The sequence below is a fragment of the Procambarus clarkii genome, chromosome 7 (assembly GCF_040958095.1).
Source record: "Procambarus clarkii isolate CNS0578487 chromosome 7, FALCON_Pclarkii_2.0, whole genome shotgun sequence".
Classification (NCBI taxonomy): Eukaryota; Metazoa; Arthropoda; class Malacostraca; order Decapoda; family Cambaridae; genus Procambarus; species Procambarus clarkii.
This window is the reverse complement of record NC_091156.1, coordinates 14,739,166-14,765,283: the sequence shown is the minus strand read 5'-3', so window position 1 is coordinate 14,765,283 and position 26,118 is coordinate 14,739,166. Positions and strand designations below refer to the sequence as shown.

At 47.4% G+C, this 26,118-nt stretch overlaps 1 protein-coding gene across 3 annotated transcripts in view; it reads left to right on the top strand.

Moving 5' to 3' along the window:
• Positions 1 to 26,118, top strand: part of LOC123761457 (cell adhesion molecule Dscam2) — a 335,111-nt gene that overhangs the window by 188,017 nt on the left and 120,976 nt on the right. For all 3 annotated transcript variants that reach the window (XM_069313061.1, XM_069313058.1, XM_069313071.1), the window contains exons 2-3: positions 16,016 to 17,159; positions 22,321 to 22,961. In XM_069313061.1, the coding sequence (XP_069169162.1) occupies positions 16,016 to 17,159; positions 22,321 to 22,961 (1,785 nt within the window). The remainder of the gene's footprint in view (positions 1 to 16,015; positions 17,160 to 22,320; positions 22,962 to 26,118) is intronic.

Sequence of the window (26,118 nt, the reverse complement as noted above, 5' to 3'; positions counted from 1 at the left end):
CGACCCCCTGGTGTTGCGTGCTTGTGTTACGACCCCCTGGTGTTGCGTGCTTGTGTTACGACCCCCTGGTGTTGCGTGCTTGTGTTACGACCCCCTGGTGTTGCGTGCTTGTGTTACGACCCCTGGTGTTGTGTGCTTGTGTTACGACCCCCTGGTGTTGCGTGCTGTGTTACGACCTCCCCTGGTGTTGCGTGCTGTGTTACGACCTCCCCTGGTGTTGCGTGCTTGTGTTACGACCCCCTGGTGTTGTGTGCTGTGTTACGACCCCCCTCCCGGTGTTATGTGCTTGTGTTACGACCTCCCCTGGTGTTGCGTGCTTGTGTTACGACCCCCCTGGTGTTGCGTGCTTGTGTTACGACCCCCACCCCCCCTGGTGTTGCGTGCACGAGAGACCTCCACTGTAATGCTTCACACTCGCAGCTTTGTGATAGCAGCTTTGTGATAGCAGCTTTGTGATAGCAACTTTGTGATAGCACCTCACTCATTCCTTGAGTGTGCTTCCTCACACAGGTAAAGTTACCCTAAAATATCTTAGGTTCATAAAATATTATTCGTTTTTTAGTTAATGTCGTGGCGTTGACGAAGCAATATTATCTGTCAAACAATCAGTTTATTCACAAACTTTGGATATTTAGCAAATTATTTTGTCTACAAAGGTTTCAAGTCCATTATTCATTTATACAAGTAGACATTTATTACCTTTCTCTTTCCAGTGTATTTTCACTTTCTTTTTCTGTGTCTTTCTCTGTTTCATTTCTTTCATTTTTTTTTTTTAATTTCTTGCATTAAATTTGTTGTACATTGATTAGTTTTTTTTATTTTCCCTTTAATGCCAAATATATATATTTCTGTTATTCATATATTTATTTTGTGTTGTCTTTAATCTTTTATCTTCTTTTTTGTCTTTCTCTCTCTTTCTTCCTTTCTTTCTCTCTCCTATATTCCCGTTCCTCTCACACCCCGTCTTCCAGGCGGCTGTGGCCTGCCTCATATCGCCTTGCTGGCCCACTGAATCCACGCCCCCTTCTGGAGCGATTCCTTCCAAGAATTTCAAAGTTACTCTCTGCCCACTCACCAGTGAGTCCCGCTCCTTCCCTCCTTAAAACTCCCTCCCAGGATGCTGTAACTCTGAGAGTCGTAACAAGACTCAGGGACTCTCACTAAGACTCACAGAGACGCTCTTGATCCGAGGGTCGTGCAAGACTCAGGGACTCTCACTAAGACTCACAGGGATGCTCTTGATCTGAGAGCCGTAACAAGACTCAGGGACTCTCACTAAGACTCACAGGGATGCTCTTGATCTGAGAGCCGTAACAAGACTCAGGGACTCTCACTAAGACTCACAGGGACGCTCTTGATCTGAGAGCCGTAACAAGACTCAGGGACTCTCACTAAGACTCACAGGGATGCTCTTGATCTGAGAGCCGTAACAAGACTCAGGGACTCACTAAGACTCACAGGGATGCTCTTGATCTGAGAGCCGTAACAAGACTCAGGGACTCTCACTAAGACTCACAGGGACGCTCTTGATCTGAGAGCCGTAACAAGACTCAGGGACTCTCACTAAGACTCACAGGGACGCTCTTGATCTGAGAGTCGTGCAAGACTCAGGGACTCTCACTAAGACTCACAGGGATGCTCTTGATCTGAGAGTCGTGCAAGACTCAGGGACTCTCACTAAGACTCACAGAGACGCTCTTGATCTGAGAGCCGTAACAAGACTCAGGGACTCTCACTAAGACTCACAGGGATGCTCTTGATCTGAGAGCCGTAACAAGACTCAGGGACTCTCACTAAGACTCACAGGGACGCTCTTGATCTGAGAGCCGTAACAAGACTCAGGGACTCTCACTAAGACTCACAGAGACGCTCTTGATCTGAGAGCCGTAACAAGACTCAGGGACTCACTAAGACTCACAGGGATGCTCTTGATCTGAGAGCCGTAACAAGACTCAGGGACTCTCACTAAGACTCACAGGGACGCTCTTGATCTGAGAGCCGTAACAAGACTCAGGGACTCTCACTAAGACTCACAGGGACGCTCTTGATCTGAGAGTCGTGCAAGACTCAGGGACTCTCACTAAGACTCACAGGGATGCTCTTGATCTGAGAGTCGTGCAAGACTCAGGGACTCTCACTAAGACTCACAGAGACGCTCTTGATCTGAGAGCCGTAACAAGACTCAGGGACTCTCACTAAGACTCACAGGGATGCTCTTGATCTGAGAGCCGTAACAAGACTCAGGGACTCTCACTAAGACTCACAGGGACGCTCTTGATCTGAGAGCCGTAACAAGACTCAGGGACTCTCACTAAGACTCACAGAGACGCTCTTGATCTGAGAGCCGTAACAAGACTCAGGGACTCTCACTAAGACTCACAGGGACGATCTTGATCTGAGAGTCGTGCAAGACTCACAGGGACGCTCTTGATCTGAGAGCCGTAACAAGACTCAGGGACTCTCACAGGGACGCCATAGGTTGGGTCCCGGTTACACGAGGATGTAATAGGTTAGATCCAGTGACCCGAATATGGCTTTAAAAATGCTCAGTTGGCGGGGAAACTTGGTGGGGGAAAGAGGCTTGGAATGGGGAAGGGAAGGGGGCGTTGATGATAGCGTGAAAGAGGGGCGTGAAAAGGGGCGTGGAAAGGATTTTTTTAAGGGAGATGGAAAATGGGAAGTGAAGAGGCTAGGGAGGTACTGAATACTTTTTCAGCTCAGCTTCCGAGTAAACAATATTTCTTGAAATGGCGAGGGTCATGGTTTGTGACCATCCGGGGGGGGGGGGGCTAGTATGGCTGGCAGGATGGTTGGTGGTCTGTGTGGCTGGCGCTGTGAGACAGGGTGCACACTCACACAGCCCTGAGACTGATTCTCTCTCGACTACATACAAAATTTTGCCAACAAGCTATTCCTCAGATCCTGAGAATTCCTCGGAGACCTCCGTGAACTCAACGGGGCATTTCTGAACATAAACATAAATTAACAGGCGATACTGGAGAAGACAACATCATGAGGTAATGAACTGCACATCTCCTTAGGTCCCGTAGTCAGGTGGAGCTGACAATCGTCAAACAGTGACAGAAGAAAGTAACTTTACAGTGACTTGGAACAAAAAGTTGCAAGTATGGTGAGCCCGTCGTGGACCTACCTGGCTCAAGAGCGGGGCTGTAACCATGTGTGGCGAGCTTTTAACCTTCCTATTATAGGTACCCAAGCCAGCATGCCAAGCACCAATACTATCATGTTAAGGACCCACCTCACCTGTCTTTACCTCACAACACCAGCTAACATGATTCGTCTGAGAGCCACCCCGACCAATCTCCTCTCCTTACCACATACACCTCTCTCTCTCTCTCTCTCTCTCTCTCTCTCTCTCTCTCTCTCTCTCTCTCTCTCTCTCTCTCTCTCTCTCTCTCTCTCTCTCTCTCTCTCTCCACTAATCTCTTCCTCTTCCCCCTTTCTCCTTTCCTAGCCACTCCACTCCCCTTCCACCCCCTCTCTCACTCATCTCGCTCCCCCACCACCCCTCCAGGCCATTACCTGACGGTGTCAAGAACATGTGAGGTCAGCGCTGCGTACAGGCTGCTCCAAGATTTTCTCCTCTTGATAACCAAACCTTCAATATTTTGTGTGTATTATTTGCTCTCCTTAACTATTAAATATTTCCAGGAAAATATTACCACACTTGTTCTCATTCAGAGACGAACAAAGAACATGTTTAGATCTGTGTGTGTAATATGGATTTATACTTGGCTGGGGGCGTTTCTTGGGGGTAGAGGTCTGGTCGAGGACCGGGCCGCGGGGACGCGAAGCCCCGAAATCATGTCAAGATAATCTCAAGATAATCTTGGCCGCAAGACATATGCCGACGGGTCTCAGGTCTCGTGCTGTAAGACGGTTACCCCAGCAAGAAAGAAACTGGTTGTGTTAACTAGCTGACAATTGTTGAGAGGGGTTGGGGAGTGGGGAGGTGTAGTGGGGAGGTGGGGAGGAGGATGTGTAGTGGGGCAGGTGGGGAGGGAGGAGAGGGGTGGCGGGTACGGGAAGCGAGCTGCCGCCTCTGAGCTCCTTGGGTCACGCTATGCTAATTTAGTGGTCAGTGAAAAGACGAGGTCCAAGTGATGGGAGACTCTTGCCCGCCTTCTAGTGCTTGAGCCTTCCTTCCTTCCTTCCTACTGCCTTCCTAACTCTTTGCTACTTCCTTTCTAACTCCTTGCTACTTTCTCCTTCTTGCTATTTGTTATATTTTTGAAGTTTAAGATATTTGTTTCTCCTTGTTTTAGGCCCTAAACCGAGTAGTTGAGCTTGTCCAGTGCCATGTTTTCCACAAAATACTATCCGGCAAATTGTTAACTGCCAGTTGTCTGCTGGAAGCTTAGCTATCTATACTCACCTATTTGTACTCGCCTATTTGTGCTTGCGGGGGTTGAGCTTTGGCTCTTTGGTCCCGCCTCTCAACTGTCAATCAACTGGTGTACAGATACCCGAGCCTATTGGGCTCTATCATATCTACATTTGAAACTGTGTATGGAGTCAGCCTCCACTACATCACTGCCTAATGCATTCCATCCGTTAAATACTCTGACACTGAAAAAGTTCCTTCTAACGTCTCTGTGGCTCATATGGGTACTCAGTTTCCACCTGTGTCCCCTTGTTCGCGTCCCACCAGTGTTGAATAGTTTATCCTTGTTTACCCGGTCGATTCCTCTGAGGATTTTGTAGGTTGTGATCATGTCTCCCCTTACTCTTCTGTCTTCCAGTGTCGTAAGATGCATTTCCCGCAGCCTTTCCTCGTAACTCATGCCTCTTAGTTCTGGGACTAGTCTAGTGGCATACCTTTGGACTTTTTCCAGCTTCGTCTTGTGCTTGACAAGGTACGGGCTCCATGCTGGGGCCGCATACTCCAGGATTGGTCTTACATATGTGGTGTACAAGATTCTGAATGATTCCTTACACAGGTTCCTGAACGCTGTTCTGATGTTAGCCAGCCTCGCATATGCCGCAGACGTTATTCTTTTTATGTGGGCTTCAGGAGACAGGTTTGGTGTGATATCAACTCCTAGATCTTTCTCTCTGTTCGTTTCATTAAGTACTTCATCTCCTATTCTGTATCCTGTATCTGGCCTCCTATTTCCACTGCCTATTTTCATTACTTTGCATTTACTCGGGTTGAACTTCAACAGCCATTTGTTGGACCATTCACTCAGTCTGTCTAGGTCATCTTGTAGCCTCTTACTATCGTCCTCAGTTTCAATCCTCCTCATAATTTTTGCATCATCGGCAAACATTGAGAGAAACGAATCTATACCCTCTGGGAGATCATTTACATATATCAGAAACAGTATAGGTCCAAGGACTGACCCCTGCGGTACTCCACTCGTAACGTCTCGCCAATCTGAGACCTCACCCCTCACACTGACTCGTTGTCTTCTGTTACTTAGGTACTCTTGTATCCAACGGAGTACCTTCCTTTTCACTCCAGCCTGCATCTCCAGTTTTTTCACTAGCCTCTTGTGTGGCACTGTATCAAAGGCTTTCTGACAATCCAAAAATATGCAGTCTACCCACCCTTCTCTTTCTTGCCTTATTTTTGTTGCCTGGTCGTAGAATTCAAGTAACCCTGTGAGGCAGGACCTGCCATCCCTGAATCCATGTTGATGCTGTGTTACAAAGTTCTTTCGCTCCAGGTGCTCCACTAGCTTTCTTCGCACAATCTTCTACATCATCTTGCATGGTATGCAAGTTAGGGACACTGGCCTGTAATTCAGTGCCTCATGTCTATCCCCTTTCTTGTATATCGGGACTACGTTAGCTCCTTTCCAAATTTCTGGCAGTTCCCCTGTTGCCAGTGATTTGTTATACACTATGGAGAGTGGGAGGCACAGTTCTTCTGCTCCTTCCTTTAGTATCCAAGGGGAGATTCCATCTGGGCCTGTAGCCTTTGTCACATCCAACTCTAGTAAACACTTCCTTACTTCCCCGCTGGTAATCTCAAACTCTTCCAGTTGTTCCTGGTTAGCTATTCTCTCTCTTATCTCTGGGATTTCTCCTTGCTCTAAGGTGAAGACCTCTTGGAATTTCTTATTCAGTTCCTCACACACTTCCTTGTCGTTTGTAGTGAATCCTTCTGCCCCTATCCTTAATTTCATAACCTGTTCCTTTACTGTTGTTTTTCTCCGGATGTGGCTATGCAGCAATTTAGGCCGAGTCTTTGCCTTGCTTGCGATGTCATTTTCGTATTGTCTTTCTGCCTCTCTTCTCATCCTGACATATTCATTCCTGGCATTCTGGTATCTTTCTCTGCTCTCCAGTGTCCTGTTATTCCTATAGTTTCTCCATGCCCTTTTACTTTGCTGCTTAGCTAGCCTACATCTCTGATTAAACCATGGGTTTCTCATCTTCATTTCACTGTTTTCCTTTTGGACTGGGACAAACTTGTTTGCTGCGGCCTTGCATTTTTGCGTGATGTAGTCCATCATATCTTGGGCCGTCTTATCCCTGAGCTCTGTTTCCCATGCTATATCTGTTAGGAATTTTCTTATCTCCTCATAGTTTCCCTTTCGGTATGCTAACCTTTTGGTTTCGGTATCCCTCCTCGAGTTCAATAGCCCTTCTTCAATCTGGTACTCAAACACCAATACACTGTGGTCGCTCATTCCTAGTGGGGCCTCAAAACCGATTTCTCTTATGTCAGAGTCGTTCAGGGTGAAAACCAGTTCGAGTCTCGCTGGTTCGTCATTTCCTCTCATCCTTGTGGGTTCTCTGACATGCTGGGTTAAGAAGTTTCTAGTCACCACCTCCAGTAGTTTGGCTCTCCACGTATCCTCGCCTCCATGCGGTTCCTTGTTCTCCCAATCAATCCTGCCGTGATTGAAGTCCCCCATGATGAGCAGGTGGGATCTATTTCTACAGGCAGCAGAGGCTGCCCTCTCAATTATAGTGTTAACTGCCATGTTGTTGTTTTCGTACTCTTGACTGGGTCTTCTGTCATTTGGTGGAGGGTTATATATTACTGCTACTACTATCCTTGGACCTCCCATTGTCATGGTGCCTGCTATGTAGTCTCTGAAACCCTCACAGCCCGGGATATCCATCTCCTTAAAACTCCATTCCTTTCTCATGAGTAGGGCCACTCCGCCTCCTCCCCTACCTTCCCTCTCTTTCCTTATTACTGTGTACTCCTGGGGAAACACGGCATTCGTTATGATTCCAGAGAGTTTTGTTTCAGTGAGTCCGATTACATCTGGGTTCAATTCTTGTGCTCTTTCCCTTAGTTCACTTGCCTTGCTTGTGATCCCATCTATGTTCGAGTACATTGCCCTGAAACTGACTCTTCTGCTTCTCCTCTGGGGAGAGCCTGTGGGGTCTGGGGTGAGCGGGAGCTGGGAGGATCTGGTATGGGGAGCCTGGTGGAGGAGGAAGGGCTTGGGGGGGTGGGGGGGAGGAGGAGGATAGGGGGAGCAGGTGAGGGGGGGGAGGGGGAGGGTAGGGGGGGTGGGTGAGAGGGGGAGGGTTGGGGGGGTGAAAGGGGGAGGGTTGGGGGGTGAGAGGGGGAGGTTTGGGGGGATGGGGGAGAAAGGGGGGTTTGGGGGGACAGTAAAGTTGGGAGGGCTTGGGGGGCGTGGGGGGAAAGGGAAGGCTGAGGTGGTTGAGGAAGAGGGGAGGGTTTTGGGGAGTGGTGGGGAGGGGAAGGGTTAGGTGGGGTAGGGGAGAGTGGGGGGCTTAGGGGGATGGGGAAGAATGGAGGGCTTGTGGGTGGGAGAGACGGGAGGGCATTGGGGGGAGTGCTTAGTGGGGGGCTGACAGGGGTTGGGGCAGGTAGGGTGTCTGTTGGGTAGAATGTGGGGGTGGTGCCGCACTCCCTGTGGCTAGTGCACTGTTTGAGGAGGGTTCCCCATTCCCCTCTTGGATTGTAGGGATCGGGGGTGTGGCTCCCCGATTCCTCTCTCTCTCCCTGCGCTCCTTCCTCGCGTCTGCTGCCTGCATTCTCTCTTCCCTTGTCATATCCCTCTGCAGGAATACTCTTTTGAACTTCTCTACATTTGCTAGACAGCACTTCCTTTCTAACAGTTCTTCTTTCGCGATTTCGCTCATGAAAACCACCTTTATCATTCGGTCTCTGTCCCTGTTGTGCTTTCCAAGCCTGAAAACCTTTTCAACATTTTGTTCAGCTCCCTCCATCCCTACCTCTTTAAGGATCTCTTTAACCATGTATTTGTCCTTGTCTCTCCGCTCCTTTGGTCTGGTCCCTGTTTGCTCTTTAACGCCTGCTACTACTACTGCTCTACTTCTCTCTATCAGCCGGCTAGTACACCTAGCTGCTTCCTGAGAGGAGGCCACTTCCATGGCAACTTCCTTAACTGCAGACCTAGCTTCAGGGCTCGTTTTAATTATTTCAGCAAATGAGAGCCGAGGTGTGGAGGTCCCCTCCACAGTAGCATTCCTGTCTCCCTGAGGCACGGTTTGTGTCTGGTATTGTGGAAGAGTCTCCTTTAGGCTTCTTATCTCCTCCTTTGCTGCCCTTAGCTCATCTTGCAGGTTGGCTACTGTCTCCCTCATTACCCTCAGTCCTTCACTGAAGTCATTCCGCATTTGCTGGAGTACTTCCTTCATCCAGTCTTCCTGTCCAGTCATCCAGTCTTCCTATCCAACCTGTCCTCGGCCCAAGTCCATTCTATCCAGCGGTCGACCCCAAAGACTCATTCATCGATTTTAACACTTCATTCAAAACAGAACTTCTCAAATATAAATTAATATTAATATATATTAGCATATTGTGCATATATAGGCACTGGTTAGGTTAGGTGTTTAGGTTCTGTTGGCGATTATTTGTATTTGTAGTACGTGGGTGAAGCATTTATAGCGTTGTGGTTCGAACAAAAGTCGTCCAAGCACTTGTTCCGGAAGTGTTTGGCTCCCGGTGGGGGGGGGGGGGGTGCTGAGTGGCTGAGTGGACAGCGCTCGGGATTCGTAATCCTAAGATTCCCGGTGGAGGCGGAAACAAATGGGCAAAGTTTCTTTCATCCTGATGCATCTGTTCACCTAGCAGTAAATAGGTACCTGGGAGTTAGACACCCGCTATGGGCTGCTTCCTGGAGATGTGTAACAAAAAGGAGGCCTGGTCGAGGACCGGGCCGCGGGGATGCTAAGCCCCGAAATCATCTCAAGATAACTACACGATAACGTCATCAGTTGTGAGTCGTGTGTAAACTGCTTTTCGTTCATAAACGGGGGGGGGGGGGGGGGGTTGGCGGGTGCATGGAATGGACTTTGAGTCTTTGTTTGTAGGACGGGTTGCTATTCTTCCACAGGTTTCGAACCCGCGTCGTTCTCGCCGAGTAGGCGAGCGGATGAGGTCGTTAGCCACTACGCCACAAGGGGGTTATTAGTCTCTTATTTGGTCGCTAGTTGCTTATTTCTTGTTTGTTACCAACAAACTTGCGCGATGCTTTGCATGTGTCTCGCCGCATGATTTTTTTTTTGAGATATATACAAGAGTTGTTACATTGTTGTACAGCCACTAGTACGCGTAGCGTTTCGGGCAGGTCCCTGGAATACGATCCCCTGCCGCGAAGAATCGTTGTTACAACCAAGTACACATTTTACTGTTGAGTTAAACAGAGGCTACAGTTAAGGATTGACGCCCAGTAAATCCTCCCCGGCCAGGATACGAACCCATGACATAGCGCTCGCGGAACGCCAGGCGAGTGTCTTACCACTACACCACGGAGACTGTTTAAGACTGTTGTTTAAGACCACGAGACTGTTGTTTGTCTCGTGTGTCACCGTGTTTACTGGGACACGGACGGTTCTGTATATCTTGCTGCATGTATAACGAAGCTCCTAATGAACATGCTGACCTTACTGACCATACTGTTTATGTGTGACGTTAACCAGTATCACGAGCCCTCTTAAACCGGATCTCAAAGCCGGCTTTAGCCAGGTCCTGAGACAGCTTCAACAAAGTTTCACAGCCGGATAGAACCAGGGAATCCACAGCTGGCCTCAACAAGCTCTCACAACCGGCTTCAGCCAGGCCTTGAGACAGCATCAACAAGGTTTCACAGCCGGATAGAACCAGGAAATCCACAGCTGGCCTCAACAAGCTCTTACAACCGGCTTCAGCCAGGCCTTGAGACAGCATCAACAAGGTTTCACAGCCGGATAGAACCAGGGAATCCACAGCTGGCCTCAACAAGCTCTCACAACCGGCTTTAGCCAGGCCCTGTAACAGCATCAACAAGGTTTCACAGCCGGATAGAACCAGGGGCTCCACAGTTGGCCTCAACAAGCTCTCACAACCGGCTTCAGCCAGGCCCCAGTCGGCTTCACCTTGGGATCCAGACTTCACTATTCATCTTGATGCCTTTATTATGCACCATAAACCCAAGCTATGGGCGGTGCTAGAAATGATTCAAAGACACAACATGGGGGATAACACATTTCTACAATATGCAGATTTTGCACACTACGATAACAATACTGGTTTGCTAACAGAAAAGTCAATTCCAAACTCCCCCTCTGAACACTCATTCTCTTTCATATTTAAGTTTAGGCTAGGATTAGTTGGATTAGGTTAGGTTAGAATGGATTAGGTTAGGTCAGGTTACTTTTAAGACTAAGTTGTTACTGATATCTGGGAACTTCGGATACCGGAGAAAGGTAAGTAATATTTTGGGCTCTGAGTGGAGAGTTGAGCAGATGGATTTCGACTGACAGATAGACTGTTCTTCCACCAGTGTATAGTCCCACACACTGGTGTTGTAAGATATCCTTACTGAAGAGAAGCAGTGAGGACCCATATCATCACGAGAAACATAGGTGAGAGAGAGAGAGAGAGAGAGAAGAGAGAGAGAGAGAGAGAGAGAGAGAGAGAGAGAGAGAGAGAGAGAGAGAGAGAGAGAGAGAGAGAGAGAGAGAGAGAGAGAGAGAGAGAGAGAGAGAATGTGCGTGTGTAAAAGGAAAATTGGGACATAATTGGTCGTTTGGTCATGAGTAATTAACCCAGTTTGCTTAATATCTTCCGGGAAAACGTGAGGTAATGAGATGAGGGGGGGGGGGGCGAGGCTGCGATGGATGAGCGAGGGGGGGGGGGGATGGCATATGGTAGAGGGCGATGGATGAGTGGGTGAGTGAGGGGGAGGGGGTATTGATGCCCACCAACCAGGGGTCCAGTTACCCACATTAAGGTCTCATGGGTCTCCCTGGATGGTTATTGTCTCCCCGGCCCCAACACTTCTGGCTTGACCTCAGGTGTACCTGCCAGAGTATTTTGGTCAAATGATGTTAATTAACACCAGCTGCATTGTTGGTAATTAACTAGAGATACAAAATATGTTTAACATGCTTAATAAATCTCTCTCTCTCTCTCTCTCTCTCTCTCTCTCTCTCTCTCTCTCTCTCTCTCCCTCTCTCTCTCTCTCTCTAATTCATCCTCTTTTTTTTTTTAACTATGATTAGGGTTCATAAGGGTAATTTGACGTATTTAGTGAAGCTGCAAGCAGGAGTTGTTATCCTACCTCAGCTCATCTGAAGCCTGCTCTTAGAGACCTATTTATTTCATGGGCCTATTACATGCATCAATAAGAGTCAACTTTATTCCTTAACAGCATTAGGTAACAATCATATAGGCAACAGGATGAGCCTATAGCGAACTGTGTGTCACTCTTCATGTGATCTGCCGTGTATCACTTGTTGAGCGAACCAGTTCCAGATGCGAGTCAGCCTAGGAATGAATGATCGCTGATGGAGTGATGTTCTTGAGAATAGCACTTCCAGCATGAAGGCTGAGAGCCTAGTGCTACGGTAGGCAACTATTTATAGTCCACGGAGTTGGGCCAGGTGCGGAACTTTGAGAATGTTGGACATGTACGTAACAGTAAGATCACCAACGTCACGACAGTGTTGCAGGCGCTGATGTTCAGATCGTTCCCACCAGACTTGGTCAAGACTAGACCTGAGCCTTCTTGCCCGACTCTCCACTTTGTCCAACAGTCTGGTGAATGATGGGGGGACGGGGAGAGGCCATCCAGGAGAGGAGTAAATACTCTAGATGAGAGCGAACTTGTGCTTCATATAAGGTTTTGCCGTCCACGTTGTCAGGAAGGTGTGAGAGGCGCCGTAGAGCTGTAAGCTTCCTGGCTGCCTTATGAGCTGGGTGGAGCACGTGGCTCTTCATTGTCATTGTAGAGTCGAACCTCAGTCCCAAGATGTCAATGTCATCTGTAAACTCTAGGGCTTTGTCCCCCATTTTCAGGCCTGCCCGATTTGCCAAGTACAGTCTAGTTATCATTATCGCTTGTGTCTTCTCAGCCGGAAATGTGACCTGCCATCTCCTACCCCAGCTAGAAAGGTAGAAAAAATAAGTGAAAGTTTGTGATTGATGATTCTCACAGAAAGGAAGAAATGCCAACTGCTGTATGTGAAGGTTAGAGTACAGTCATCAGCATAGACTTGAGCTTCAGGAATGAGATGAAGCAAATCGTTGAAATAAACATTCCACAGCAGAGGGCCAAGCACACTACCCTGTGGAACGCTGCCACCAATTGAGTGTCTTACATTCTACTCCATTGAGGACTACCCTTGGAGTCCGTTCTTGAAGGTAGTCTTCTATTAACTCTAAGAAGGAGCCTGAGAGGCCTAGTGCTTGAAGCATCACTTGAAGATCAGCAGCAGATCGGTCCTTTCTAAAACCATGCTGTTGATCACGTAATAGCCGATTATGATAAAAAATTATATCATTTGCTGATTGATTAATGATTCTAGGATTTTACCAATAATGGAGAGCAGTGACAGACTAACTGACTGGCTCACTCACTTCCACACACACACACACACAAACACACACACACACACACAAACACACACACACACACACACACACACACACACACACACACACACACACACACACACACACACACTCAAGTCCATGGCTAACCACAACAGTCGTACAGACCTCCTGCACCTTCGTTAACATAGAAAAAAATTAAAATTCCCAGAGTTCCTAGCCCATGTTGGGCAGCTCTGAAAATGATACTGCATCAACCTGAGCCGAGAGGAAACCCCATGGAAAGAGTATTGATGTCAACATCCCAGCCCGCACCAATCAACTCCAAGAGAACAATAAAACAAGGATTGCAATACAGATCCCTGCGGGAATACACAGCGCCTCTCTAATCCATCCCCATCAGTTGTACGACACGGAGATGTTACGTGGGGTACAGGCGACCCACCCACAGTACGGGCACCACCAGGGAGAAGACCTCATCACACACTGTGTCTAGCATTTGGTAAACTATATATACTGTATATATATAACTTTATAACACTCAACCCACCAGGAGACTCGAACCCTGGCCCACAGAGTGGCAGGTACACACTGTATCCACTGCACCATACTTCAAAGCTATAAAGAGAGGTAGGAATTCTGGGGTATTTAACCAACAGAATTCCATTCCTCTCCCAGGCAATGAGATGATGAGGGACCTCTGGTGTTCTTTAATCGAGCCCTGTAATGGTATAAATGCTTAATGCATTTATACCCAAGTTTTCCCACATTACAGGGTTCGATTAAAGAACACCAGAGGTCCCTCATCATCTCATTGCCTGGGAGAGGAATGGAATTCTGTTGGTTAAATACCCCAGAATTCCTACCTCTCTTTATAGCTTTGAAGTATGGTGCAGTGGATACAGTGTGTATCTGCCACTCTGTGGGCCAGGGTTCGAGTCTCCTGGTGGGTTGAGTGTTAAAAAGTTATGAACTTCAGCTTGCGGTTATCAGGCAAGTCTGTGCATTATACAGTATATATGTATAGGATCACGTAGTACATGCAACTGGCTTCGTAGTTGACTCGCAGTCGGGAATTCCTGGTTCGATTTTCGAGCAGGACATACATAGTTCGGCACTTTTACTCTCACCGACCTTTACCCTCTCTCAGGGGAAGGGAGCCGGTCGGCCGAGCGGACAGCACGCTGGACTTGTGATCCTGTGGTCCCGGGTTCGATCCCAGGCGCCGGCGAGAAACAATGGGCAGAGTTTCTATCACCCTATGCCCGTGTTACCTAGCAGTAAAATAGGTACCTGGGTGTTAGTCAGCTGTCACGGGCTGCTTCCTGGGGGTGGAGGCCTGGTCGAGGACCGGGCCGCGGGGACACTAAAAAAAATAATCCCCGAAATCATCTCAAGATAACCTCAAGATAACCTAATGCCTCTCTTCACCTCGAAAAAAAGGTACTGACAGTTAGGTGACCATTGTGGAGCTGAATCCTGGGGAGGGTGAGAAGTTGAACCTTCGGAGGGGGGGGGGAGGGGGAGGGTAGAGGACCTTAGTATAAGCCTAAAGTATACATACACACAGACTTCCTGTCCCCGGCGAACCAAATGATTATATTATTATTATTATTATTCTCTAATGAAGTAACAGCAAGATCATTAATTATGATCATTAATTGGGCCCTTCTCTCGCCTCTCTCTCTCTCCCTTCTTTAGTATTTCTTCCTCCTTCCCACCTCTCTCCTTTTCTTCCCTCTCTTCTCTTTCCCTTCCCTACATGCCCCTGTCCACCCACGGATATTGGTGCCATAGTTTGTCTGTCCCCGCCTGTAGACGGCGAGGGGCAGCTTATTACCGTTTAGAATCACAATATCCAGTCACACGTTTCCTCACGGCTCTGGCAATATAGGCCAGATACCCCCCCAGCTTTACTGAGCAAACCCCGCCTCTTGGATTTAAAACATCCTCATTGGCTGAGAGTGTCTGGGTCTATTCCAAGTTCAAATTGATTGGATATGGGGCCTGAAAAGGGGCGGAGTTTCTGAGGGGGTGGAGCCTTTACTCCCTTGAAGCTTTCGAGGAAAAAGTAGTTAGTGTCATGTTAGGAGTATTTGAGAGAGGGTGGTCATCCACGGAGCCTATAACAGTTGAATAACGTAATTTTATGTATGATTTTCCTGTACAATTTGTATTCCATTATCATGCCTCTAGGATAGGATGTCACTAGCATAGGGATTATTTTTTTTTTTTACATTATGAAATAGCTACTGAAAATTTAGTGTATTTTATATATTTTTCCCTTAATTAATTCTGAGTCTTAGCTCTTGAATTGCTTTGAACTTTTCCTGTGATTTGATGAGCATTGATATGAATTTAAATAATATAAAATATGATTTTATATTATTTATATATTTAAAAATTATATATATATTTTATATATAAATATACTGAGTTAACTATATTATATATATATATATATATATATATATATATATATATATATATATATATATATATATATATATATATATATATATATATATATATATATATATATAACTGAAAACTCACACCCCAGAAGTGACTCGAACCCATACACCCAGAAGCAACGCAACTGGTATGTACAAGACGCCTTAATCCACTTGACCATCACGACCGGACATAATGAGGTGATAGCCGAGGCTATATGAACCACCCCACCGCCGGCACTCGGATAGTTATCTTGGGCATAGCATTTTACCAAATCACCTCATTCTTTGGGGCACACGTGAGGAACACAAATTATATATATATATATATATATATATATATATATATATATATATATATATATATATATGTATATATATATATATATATATGTATATATATGTATATATATATATATATATGTATATATATATATATATGTATATATATATGTATATATATATATATATATATATATATATATATATATGTATATATATATATATATATATATATATATATATATATATATATATATATATATATATATATATATTATTTTCTATTTTTCAACATGTATAGATACATTACAAGCGACAGAAGACGATATATACTTTAATGCAGCTCCATAAAGTATAATCACACTAAAAATAACATGATATTTGTATCAGTTTCAAAATAACACTACCAGGCAACTGTTCTCTGAATGTTATGCATCGCTTGATGGGATATGACCTTGTGTTACAGCTGTTCTTGTTCTGTTGACAGGTGTGTGTGGTGATGTTCCGGCCCCGACCAGCCGGGTGGTGATGCTGGAGGCTGGGGACGATGCTACGGTTCTCCTGCAGCTGCTGTGTGTGGCAGCACCTCCCCACCGCACCCAGGAGACCTCCCCAACACCAGCCACCCGCCACACTAACGCCTCACCGCTCCACCACACACATGTACTAAGTGAAGAATTCTACTCTACGTCTGAACCGGTTTCCGCCGGGCTTCAAACTCCTGGCAGCCTTTCCCCTCAGCCGCCTCCTCCAGCAGCAGATGAGGCACTTGGGGCGAGGGCTGAGGAGGAGGCCGAGTCTGGCGAGGGGGAAGAGGGGGTGCAGGCCGGAGTCGACAGCTCAGGGAGCCAGCAAAGTGGAAATTTGCCTCGGGCAGCTGACGGTGACGAAGGCGACGACGGGGAAGTGGGAGATAAGAGGCGGTGGAGAAGCGTCGATAACGAAGACAGCACAGGAAGAGAGGGAGGAAAGAGAGCTCACAGAGGAAGTGTCGATAACGAAGTTGACGAGGGAAGAGCGGGGGAGAGAATACAGGACAAGAAGAGAGAGAACTTACACGAAGGTAAGAAACTCTTAAACAAGAAGGATCACGTCAATAAGCAACATTTTGCGACGAGTCGGCTCTTCACGCCCCGTCCCAGGGTAGCTGGGACCAGGGACACGCTCCCCACCGCCAGGGACACGCTCCCCACCGCCAGGGCCACGCTCCCCACCGCCAGGGACACGCTCCCCACCGCCAGGGACACGCTCCCCACCGCCAGGGCCACGCTCCCCACCGCCAGGGCCACGCTCCCCACCGCCAGGGCCACGCTCCCCACCGCCAGGGACACGCTCCCCACCGCCAGGGACACGCTCCCCACCGCCAGGGACACGCTCCCCACCGCCAGGGACACGCTCCCCACCACTAACGAAGAGGAGCACCAGGCTGAAGGCATCACAGTGAACACAGAGCCCAGAAATGACGAGTCAGGTGAGATAATGAAGGGACCGAGCCAGACAGGCCCTGAAGACTTTATCCGGCTTACGTCTCCTTCCCCACCCCAAGAAAACGGCTCAGGAGTGAACATTGATCCACGGGAAGAGGTCAGCGAAGTGTCATGGCACCTGGACTACCTACACCCGGCACTCAGGTGAGTGTCCAAAGTAACGGTACCGCATCAGTAAGAACATTGACACATTTTCTCAAGGTCTCAGTAGTTGACTTCAGTAGCTCAAGTGATGGCTCATGATTTCCCCTTTGATATTTTGTTTTCAAAGAATGAATAAAGACACGGTAATGATCAAGGCCACGATTATCCAAGTATTTACCGACCCATTAACGAAACCTGTATATCTTTCGTCAATTAGGGAGGCTTTAGTTTCGTGAGTGGACTTTTAAATACTTGACGAATCCTGACGAATCTTGACGAATCACAGACACTTCTGACATCCCCCGAGCGCTTACTTCACGTGACCACAGACACGCACACACAGCTGGGGCGCTGACTTCACGTGACCACAGACACGCACACACAGCTGGGGCGCTGACTTCACGTGACTGCATCTGAAGGCAACTTGCGAAGGGCAGATCAGTTGACGGAGCTGTTGAGGCTAAGATGGTGCTCATCCTGACGTATATATAAAATATATACCTGGAGTATATCTATTAAGTCCACTACGGGCTCACCATAGCCCGTTCTACTTGGAACTTTTCTTCCCATTAGCTAAATATTTAACAACAACAACTTAGAGCGAGTTCTAGGAGTTCTTCTACTCATCAAGCCCGGCCCGGGGCCAGGCTTGACTTGTGGCCCAAAAGCGTGCTGTTGGGAGCGGGCCCGCAGGCCCAACATTTCCACAAACGCGAAATGATGAAATGCCGAGCTGGGAACTTAATGTCACGGGCCGTTACTCACTCCAGTAACCCCCCGTGAGCGCCGAGCTGGTGGCTCAGCGGACCGATTTCAGAGGAGAAGATTGCTGTAGGCCATTACCGGGAGCGAGCGATGGCTGGTGAGAAGGGAAGTCGTGGCCTTGTGGGACGAGAGAGGTAGCGAGTGGGGTTAGGATTGATGGCTGACATTATGCAACCCGTTCTCGCAAATTTAATAAGTCAATATTGACTTATTAAATATGTGCATAGGTGACATACTTAACATAATAGATACCCTTAAAAAGATTCATAGAAAACACCGACCTTACCTAACCTACTTAGTATGTTAAGATAAGCATCTTATTGCTTCGTAATTACAATTATTACCTAACCTATAATAGGTATAGGTTAAGTAATAATTGTAATTACGAAGCAATAAGATGCTTATCTTAAGATACTAACAAGGTTAGGTAAGGTCGGTGTTTTCTATGAATCTTTTTAAGGGTATCTATTATGTTTAGTATATCACCTATGCACGTAGTTAATAAGTCAATATTGACTTTACGAATTTGCGAGAACGGGTTGCATTATATGAGCTCACGCTGGATGGTAGTTATCTAACAGTCTTGGTGTAATTAGGACCAACCTATCGTTCTTCTCACTTATATGACAACCATCTCTCATTCCCCTCTTCGTCCCCCTCTCCTCTCCCTTCTCTTTTCACCTTCTCCCTTCATCTAAGTCTAGATAAAGAGGGGAACACCTCTTACGCCAGCCAGTTGTCTCGATTGGTCACTCCGCACAATAATTTGAACCTACCAAAACCCGATGCTTTGAAAACATGAATATTCCGATAATTTATATTTTACTAACATGTCCTAACATGTTAGGGACTTTGTCTAGGGACTTTGACTCATGTCCTAACATGTTAGGGACTTTGTCTAGGGACTTTGACTCATGTCCTAACATGTTAGGACATGATAACATGTATATTTTACTTTGGTGGGTCGACACCGTAGCGCGCGATGTATTAAGTGTGAGGACAGGCTGTTTACAGAATCCATCGCCTTGTCTCTTCTACCGACGTGATAACATATCGGTATAATATCTTCAGACTGTTATTTTAAGTTAAAAATAAATTACATTGGGTGTAATTTTGAACACTTTGGGCGGTGTAACACAAGGCATAATGAAGCCGTCAGTTATCTTGTCTAAATTGTTGGATTCTAAGATGCTAATTCAAGAAATTTAAGTGAATGTTCTTTAAGGTTCGTTCCTGAGTTTGGAGGATGAATATTCTGCTTACTCACTGTACACCGTTTGTTGAGACTGTGATCTATGTGTCGCTACGGTGATCTGACACATTGTACCACCCACTGTGATCTATGTGTCGCTACGGTGACCTGACACATTGTATCACCCACTGTGATCTGTGTGTCGCTACGGTGACCTGACACATTGTTCCCCCACTGTGATCTATGTGTCGCTACGGTGATCTGACACATTGTACCACCCACTGTGATCTGTGTGTCGCTACGGTGACCTGACACATTGTATCACCCACTGTGATCTGTGTGTCGCTACGGTGACCTGACACATTGTATCACCCACTGTGATCTGTGTGTCGCTACGGTGACCTGACACATTGTTCCCCCACTGTGATCTATGTGTCGCTACGGTGATCTGACACATTGTACCACCCACTGTGATCTGTGTGTCGCTACGGTGACCTGACACATTGTACCACCCACTGTGATCTGTGTGTCGCTACGGTGACCTGACACATTGTATCACCCAATGTGATCTGTGTGTCGCTACGGTGACCATAATGGTCACCGTAACCAACATTAACTGTCCTACAAATCAACACTCTCCTAATCAATAATATTCTCCCAATATACCATTTTCTCATAACCGTTACTCAGATTACTGGCCGAACCAAAATTTGAATTTTATTCAAATATGAATATGGCCGTTGTGTCTAACTGCCACCTGGCTGCTGGTAATGACCATGGCTGGTGATATTGATCACCAAGATCACTAATTCCCCCAGAGGAAGAGTCGTACACAGGCCGGGGGGGGGGGGGAGGGGAGTTACGGGAATTTTTCAGAAGGACGAGCCATTAGAGAGATGGCGGCATCTTCAATATAATAATACCGATGAAAGTTGCTCGTACACCTGAGCGAGGCCGCTAATGACATCATTAAAATGTTGGCGTGACGATCTGTGTGGGTGGAGGAAGAGAGGGAGGGAGGGAGAGAGGGAGGGAGAGAGAGGGAGAGGGGGAGAGGGAGGGAGAGAGGGAGAATAGGGATTATGTTTTACTCGCTGGGGAAGAATGGTCTTTGATCGCCTTCCCCCCCCCCCTACCCTCCCAGGGTGGCTGGGGGGAGTAGGGGGGGGGGATTATACCCCTGGGGGAGGGATTAGGGCAGGTGGCATCAAAGGGAGCTTGGCCAATCCTACTTCGCCATGCTGAGGGAGAGATTGAGGGATGGTGGGCGGCTCAAGGGGGAAAAAAGAGTTGTGGCTTAAAGGGGACTGACAGCTGAGTGGACAGCGCTGCGGATTCGTAGTCCTGAGGCTCCGGGTTCGATCCCCGGTGGAGGTGGAAACAAAATGGGCAGAGTTTCTTTCACCCTGATGCATCTGTTCACCTAGCAGTAAATAAGTACCTGGGAGTTAGACAGCTGCTACGGACTGCTTTCTGGGGATTTTTAACAATAAGGAGGCCTGGTCGAGGACCGGGCCGCGGGGACGCTCAGCTCTGAAATCATTTCAAGTTAACCTTAAGAAGAAGATAGCGAGCCATGCCAGTTACAAGCTCCTACAGTACACAACTACCTACTGTTCTCATCTATAGTCACAACATATGTCCTTAAAGGATGTCATACTAGCCACTGTGACATTGTTATATTTTACTAACATGTTACTAAGACAGGAAACGCCCACACCCAGACTCGGAACCAATCGTATTGGCGTATACCTTTCCATTGGAGACTTTCAGCGCCGTGGAGAGGGGGGACCTGCTGCCTGGGTAACAGCTTCTCCCCCCGAATCAACCTACCCTGGCTTTGCGTCCTGGTGAGGCCACTCCAGACCGACAACCAGAGCGCAACTCCATAGTCTCTTGAGACTGCTGGATGCCTACTACTACTACTACTAGCCAGCACAGAGGGCCATTAAAAGCCTGAGTACCACCGAAATGTCTTACTAGCCAGCACAGAGGGCCACTAATGGCCTGAATACCGCCGTAATGCCTTCCTCGCTAACAAAGAGGGCCATTGACAACTGTAAAGAGCTCCTGATACCTTACGATAAAATAGTAAAGAGAATCCGAAGCATAAGTTTTAGGAGAGAATGGGTTTTAAATCTTAGCTAAACTCATCCCTATCCTGAGTTGAGCGCCCAATGCGTGAACCATCGTAATAGATCGTTACTAAAAATACACTGGAGATGTGTAACTACCTTTTACAAAGCTCTTGAAAGTCACAGTGATCTAGGTAGACTATCTCGGTTAGTGGTATCTCGTAATTGGGTTAAATCCGGTAGTTTCATAGTTCACATCTTCAGACGGGTAGATGTAACACTTGAGAAATTTCGGACTGTTCAGAAATTCCTCCGGTTTAATACTAAGGTTTATTGATACCGTTCCGTCATCTTGTCCTCATATCCCAGCTCCTTGTCCCACATATCCCAGCTCCTTGGTCCACACATCCCAGCTCCTTGGTCCACACATCCCAGCTCCTTGGTCCACACATCCCAGCTCCTTGTCCACACATCCCAGCTCCTTGGTCCACACATCCCAGCTCCTTGGTCCACACATCCCAGCTCCTTGGTCCACACATCCCAGCTCCTTGGTCCACACATCCCAGCTCCTTGGTCCACACATCCCAGCTCCTTGGTCCACACATCCCAGCTCCTTGGTCCACACATCCCAGCTCCTTGGTCCACACATCCCAGCTCCTTGGTCCACACATCCCAGCTCCTTGGTCCACACATCCCAGCTCCTTGGTCCACACATCCCAGCTCCTTGGTCCACACATCCCAGCTCCTTGGTCCACACATCCCAGCTCCTTGGTCCACACATCCCAGCTCCTTGGTCCACACATCCCAGCTCCTTGGTCCACACATCCCAGCTCCTTGGTCCACACATCCCAGCTCCTTGGTCCACACATCCCAGCTCCTTGGTCCACATATCCCAGCTCCTTGTCCCACATATCCCAGCTCCTTGTCCACACATCCCAGCTCCTTGTCCACACATCCCAGCTCCTTGTCCACACATCCCAGCTCCTAATCCTCCCTTATATTGTTTCCTGGTTTCAGAAAATATTCCAGGATTGGTAAGTACACATCTTTGATTGGTACCTCGTTAAGTCTTTGTCAATTGTTGATTAGTGTGTTGCAGGTGATGATTGTTGTGTCCGTCTTGTTGCAGCGTGAGCGTGGAGGGGGCCCGGGTGGCGGTGAGGCTGCGACCCTCCTTCGACCCCCCGCCCATCCTCATCTCTCATTCCCTTTCCTTCTCCTCCTCGAGTCGCTCCTCTGTCCAATACCAGAGCATGTCCTCCGTCCTTCCTCGCGGGGACGCTGCTTCTAGCCCATCTGTTATCTTCCCTCGTCTCTCTTCTTCCTCCTCCTCCTCTCCTCGGCTCTCTTCCTCCTCCTCTCCTCGGCTCTCTTCTTCCTCCCCGATCTTCCAATCCCTTGTGACTCCACCTCTAGCCGCCGCCTCCTTCCTCCACTCATCCTCCAGAGGGCCTGCAGTGTCCCCTGTTCCTCCACCTGGTCCTTGGTCTCCTCCCTGGCGTGGCTCTTGGGTCCTCGCGCCCTCCGGTCCCTATTCCAGGCCCCCTCTTGCCTCTCAGACCACTTTAGAGCCTGTTCCAGACCCCTCGAACGGTCCCATGGGGTCATTGCCACGCCACTCCTGGCCACCCACACGCCTTCTTGGGGCCACGCCACGCCCGCACGCATCGGATACCCGATCACCGCGCCCTGGCACGCCCGCGAGGGCACTAGCGGTGCTGCAGTGCCGGTACACACGCGGTGCCACAACAACGGTCTACATCATGCCAGGTAGAGTGCCATCTTTAGTGTTGTTAGGCAGCCCACACCCCCATTAGAGCTAAGGAGGGGGGGGGGGAGAACTTTCACAGTTTTCATTCTTCTTCTTCAATGAGTAACTCGAGTGCACTGACTTGCATCTGTTTTGGTTGGATATTTTGTATTTTAAAATGTGTTCGAACCTGTTGTGGGTTATATCTCATGAGAGAGGAATCTAGAAGGGATGAGAAACGCATCTGGAAGTGGGTGATATTGTCTGGTATTAACTCTCATCATAAGACTCAGTTTCATCCTCCACCTTTCCCTCTCGGGGACTAACTCTACAGGTATTACAACACTCGGTACATACTCCTCTCCCAGCGGTTACAACCTGTGCCACAACCCCAGTCACAACCCTGGCATACATACCCCCTCCTCCCCTTCACCACCCCGCCACACCTCCCCCCACCCCCTTCGCCACAACAGCGGTAGGACTCACCACAACACAAGTTGAGGCCAAACTTGTGTCCTCTGATATTTTACGGCAGTCCGGAGGGGCAGTAAAAATTGGGAAGAATATTCCAAGGTGGCGACGATGTGGAAGTCCAGCCAGGGTGGGACAGGACCCGCCTCCTTACACCTCCCCACACTCCCACACCCTGCCTCACCCACCCACTTTCCCACATGCTTCCTCACCTCCCACACTCCCACGTAACCCACACGGCTCCTGACCGCCCACACCCCCACGCCACCCAGCATTACGAAAGATTATACCAGAAGTGTGCGTCCGGGTCTGCGTTTCTAGCTCTCTATGTTTTTTCTTTTTCCCAACAATTCTTACATCAACTACAGGACGGCATTTAGAAATCTAAGCCGGGAATCATTCAGCATATCCTCCGTCTGGAGTCCGCAGCGCCTGCGTGGCATACCTACTTTTAGGATGTACACCTGACAACTGAGATAGCCGAGAGACTTGCCAGGAAACTTGTGCCGGAGATGAGGGAGCCGAGTTCTAAGGTGGAGCCGAGTTCTAAGGTTAAGCCGAGGTAAAATCCGTCTCACCATCCCATCCAAGAGAAGACCCACAACAGCTATCACAACACGAGAACAACTAGAACAAGGAGGCTGTGTACCTGAACGTGGAAACACAATCTCGTCCCAATCGACTTGAGATTGGTCCAGGACGGACAGAAACGTCGTCGTCCCTTCACCTTCTAGTGTGTGGTCTGGTCAACATCGTCCCAGAGACGCAGCATCCGGTACGTCTTGATCTTACGAACCAGATCTCATATAGACTACTCTCACGTAACTATGAGCCTCTCCTTTATGATGAGAGATGGCTCCAACACCCACTACAAAAAACAGTGTTATTACAGTTCCCAAGTTAGTATAAATGTGCAGACTGACGTACTCACCTAGTTGTGTTTGCAGGGACTGACGCACTTACCTTGTTGTGCTTGTAGGGACTGAGCTAGGCTCTTGGGTCCCGCCTCTCACCCCGTTAGTAACCAATCACCCGACTCCTCATAGTTGTTCTTCCTAAATGAGACAAAGATAATAATAATAATAATAATAATAATAATAATAATAAATAATATTAATAATAATAATAATTCATTGAGTTGAGGGACAGGAAGACAGGGTATTCACACACGTTAGGCTTATATTGAGCCCCCCCCCCAACGGGGGCCCCGACCCCGCCAAGGATACAACCCCACAACTAGCTCTTGAGCACCAACTTACTGCTAGGGGGGAACAAAGGTATTAGGTGAAAGGAAATGTGCTCAACCATTTCTGTCCCGCCAGGAACATTAATGTCCTGCCTCTGCCCCACATGTTGCGCGTCCCCAGTAATGATAACAGCTATGATATGCTGACCTTGGGCCTGGCTCAGGTAATGGGCAGTGATAGCAGTGACAAATGAAAGCTATCCACCTTTGGATTTCATTCATGAAAGTAGACTGTTCTACTACTAGTAAAATACACATAAGGAGTGTTATTTAAACAAATAAATAATGAAAAACCTAAGGCCTTGACCAAGACCTGAAAGCTGTAGCATTAAACATTATGATAAATATCGTGAGGAGACATTTATATATGGAACTAATAGGGCAAGAACTCGGTAATGGGATGTTATAATGGCCAGAATACACCTGGGATATAGACGTATCTGGCAGCTTTCTCACAACCCAAATGTCGAATACACCATGTGTGTCAACTTTGGGAAAGTGTCGAATACCCCATGTGTGTCAACTTTGTGAAAGTGTCGAATACACCATGTGTGTCAACTTTGTGAAAGTGTCGAATACACCATGTGTGTCAACTTTGTGAAAGTGTCGAATACACCATGTGTGTCAACTTTGTGAAAGTGTCGAATACCCCATGTGTGTCAACTTTGTGAAAGTGTCGAATACACCATGTGTGTCAACTTTGTGAAAGTGTCGAATACACCATGTGTGTCAACTTTGTGAAAGTGTCGAATACACCATGTGTGTCAACTTTGGGAAAGTGTCGAATACACCATGTGTGTCAACTTTGGGAAAGTGTCGAATACACCATGTGTGTCAACTTTGTGAAAGAGAAAACATGTACTCCCTTGTACATTGTATTGTAGAATGTCCCATATTGACTGACATTACTCTGAACTGAATTGCTGAACTCTGTAACTATTATATGAATACTGGAACACTTGATATACTGGACTTGTACCCAAGATTGAGTATGTAATGCATCAGTTATACAATACACATGTTGTAACTATAACCTTAGCTTGTAAAAGTAAGCTGGTCAGAATAACATTTCAGCTTTGTAAACGCACATTAATACCGCTATGTAAAAAGATACCTCGAACACTGTTTATGTAGGATAGACGTAAATCTATGTATTAATATATGCAGGTTAGATTAGCATTTTAAAAGCACTACAATCACCTGTTGTTGATTGTTCATTAAATCACTGAACTATATGTTTAACAGGTCTCTAATCTTGTCCATGGAGGACAAAAGAAAATATATATATGCTGCTTAGCATTGTGCATTTGGGGCCACGTCTGTGGTAGAAAATAATATAAATAAAAAAAAATAAAAAGGTAATTGTGTTCAATCGCATTTTAAGTACAGGAGAGTTTACGTGACCCCTTTCATGTGTTTGTGAGCAGCACTTTAACAGTAATAAAGTGTAACAGAAAAGT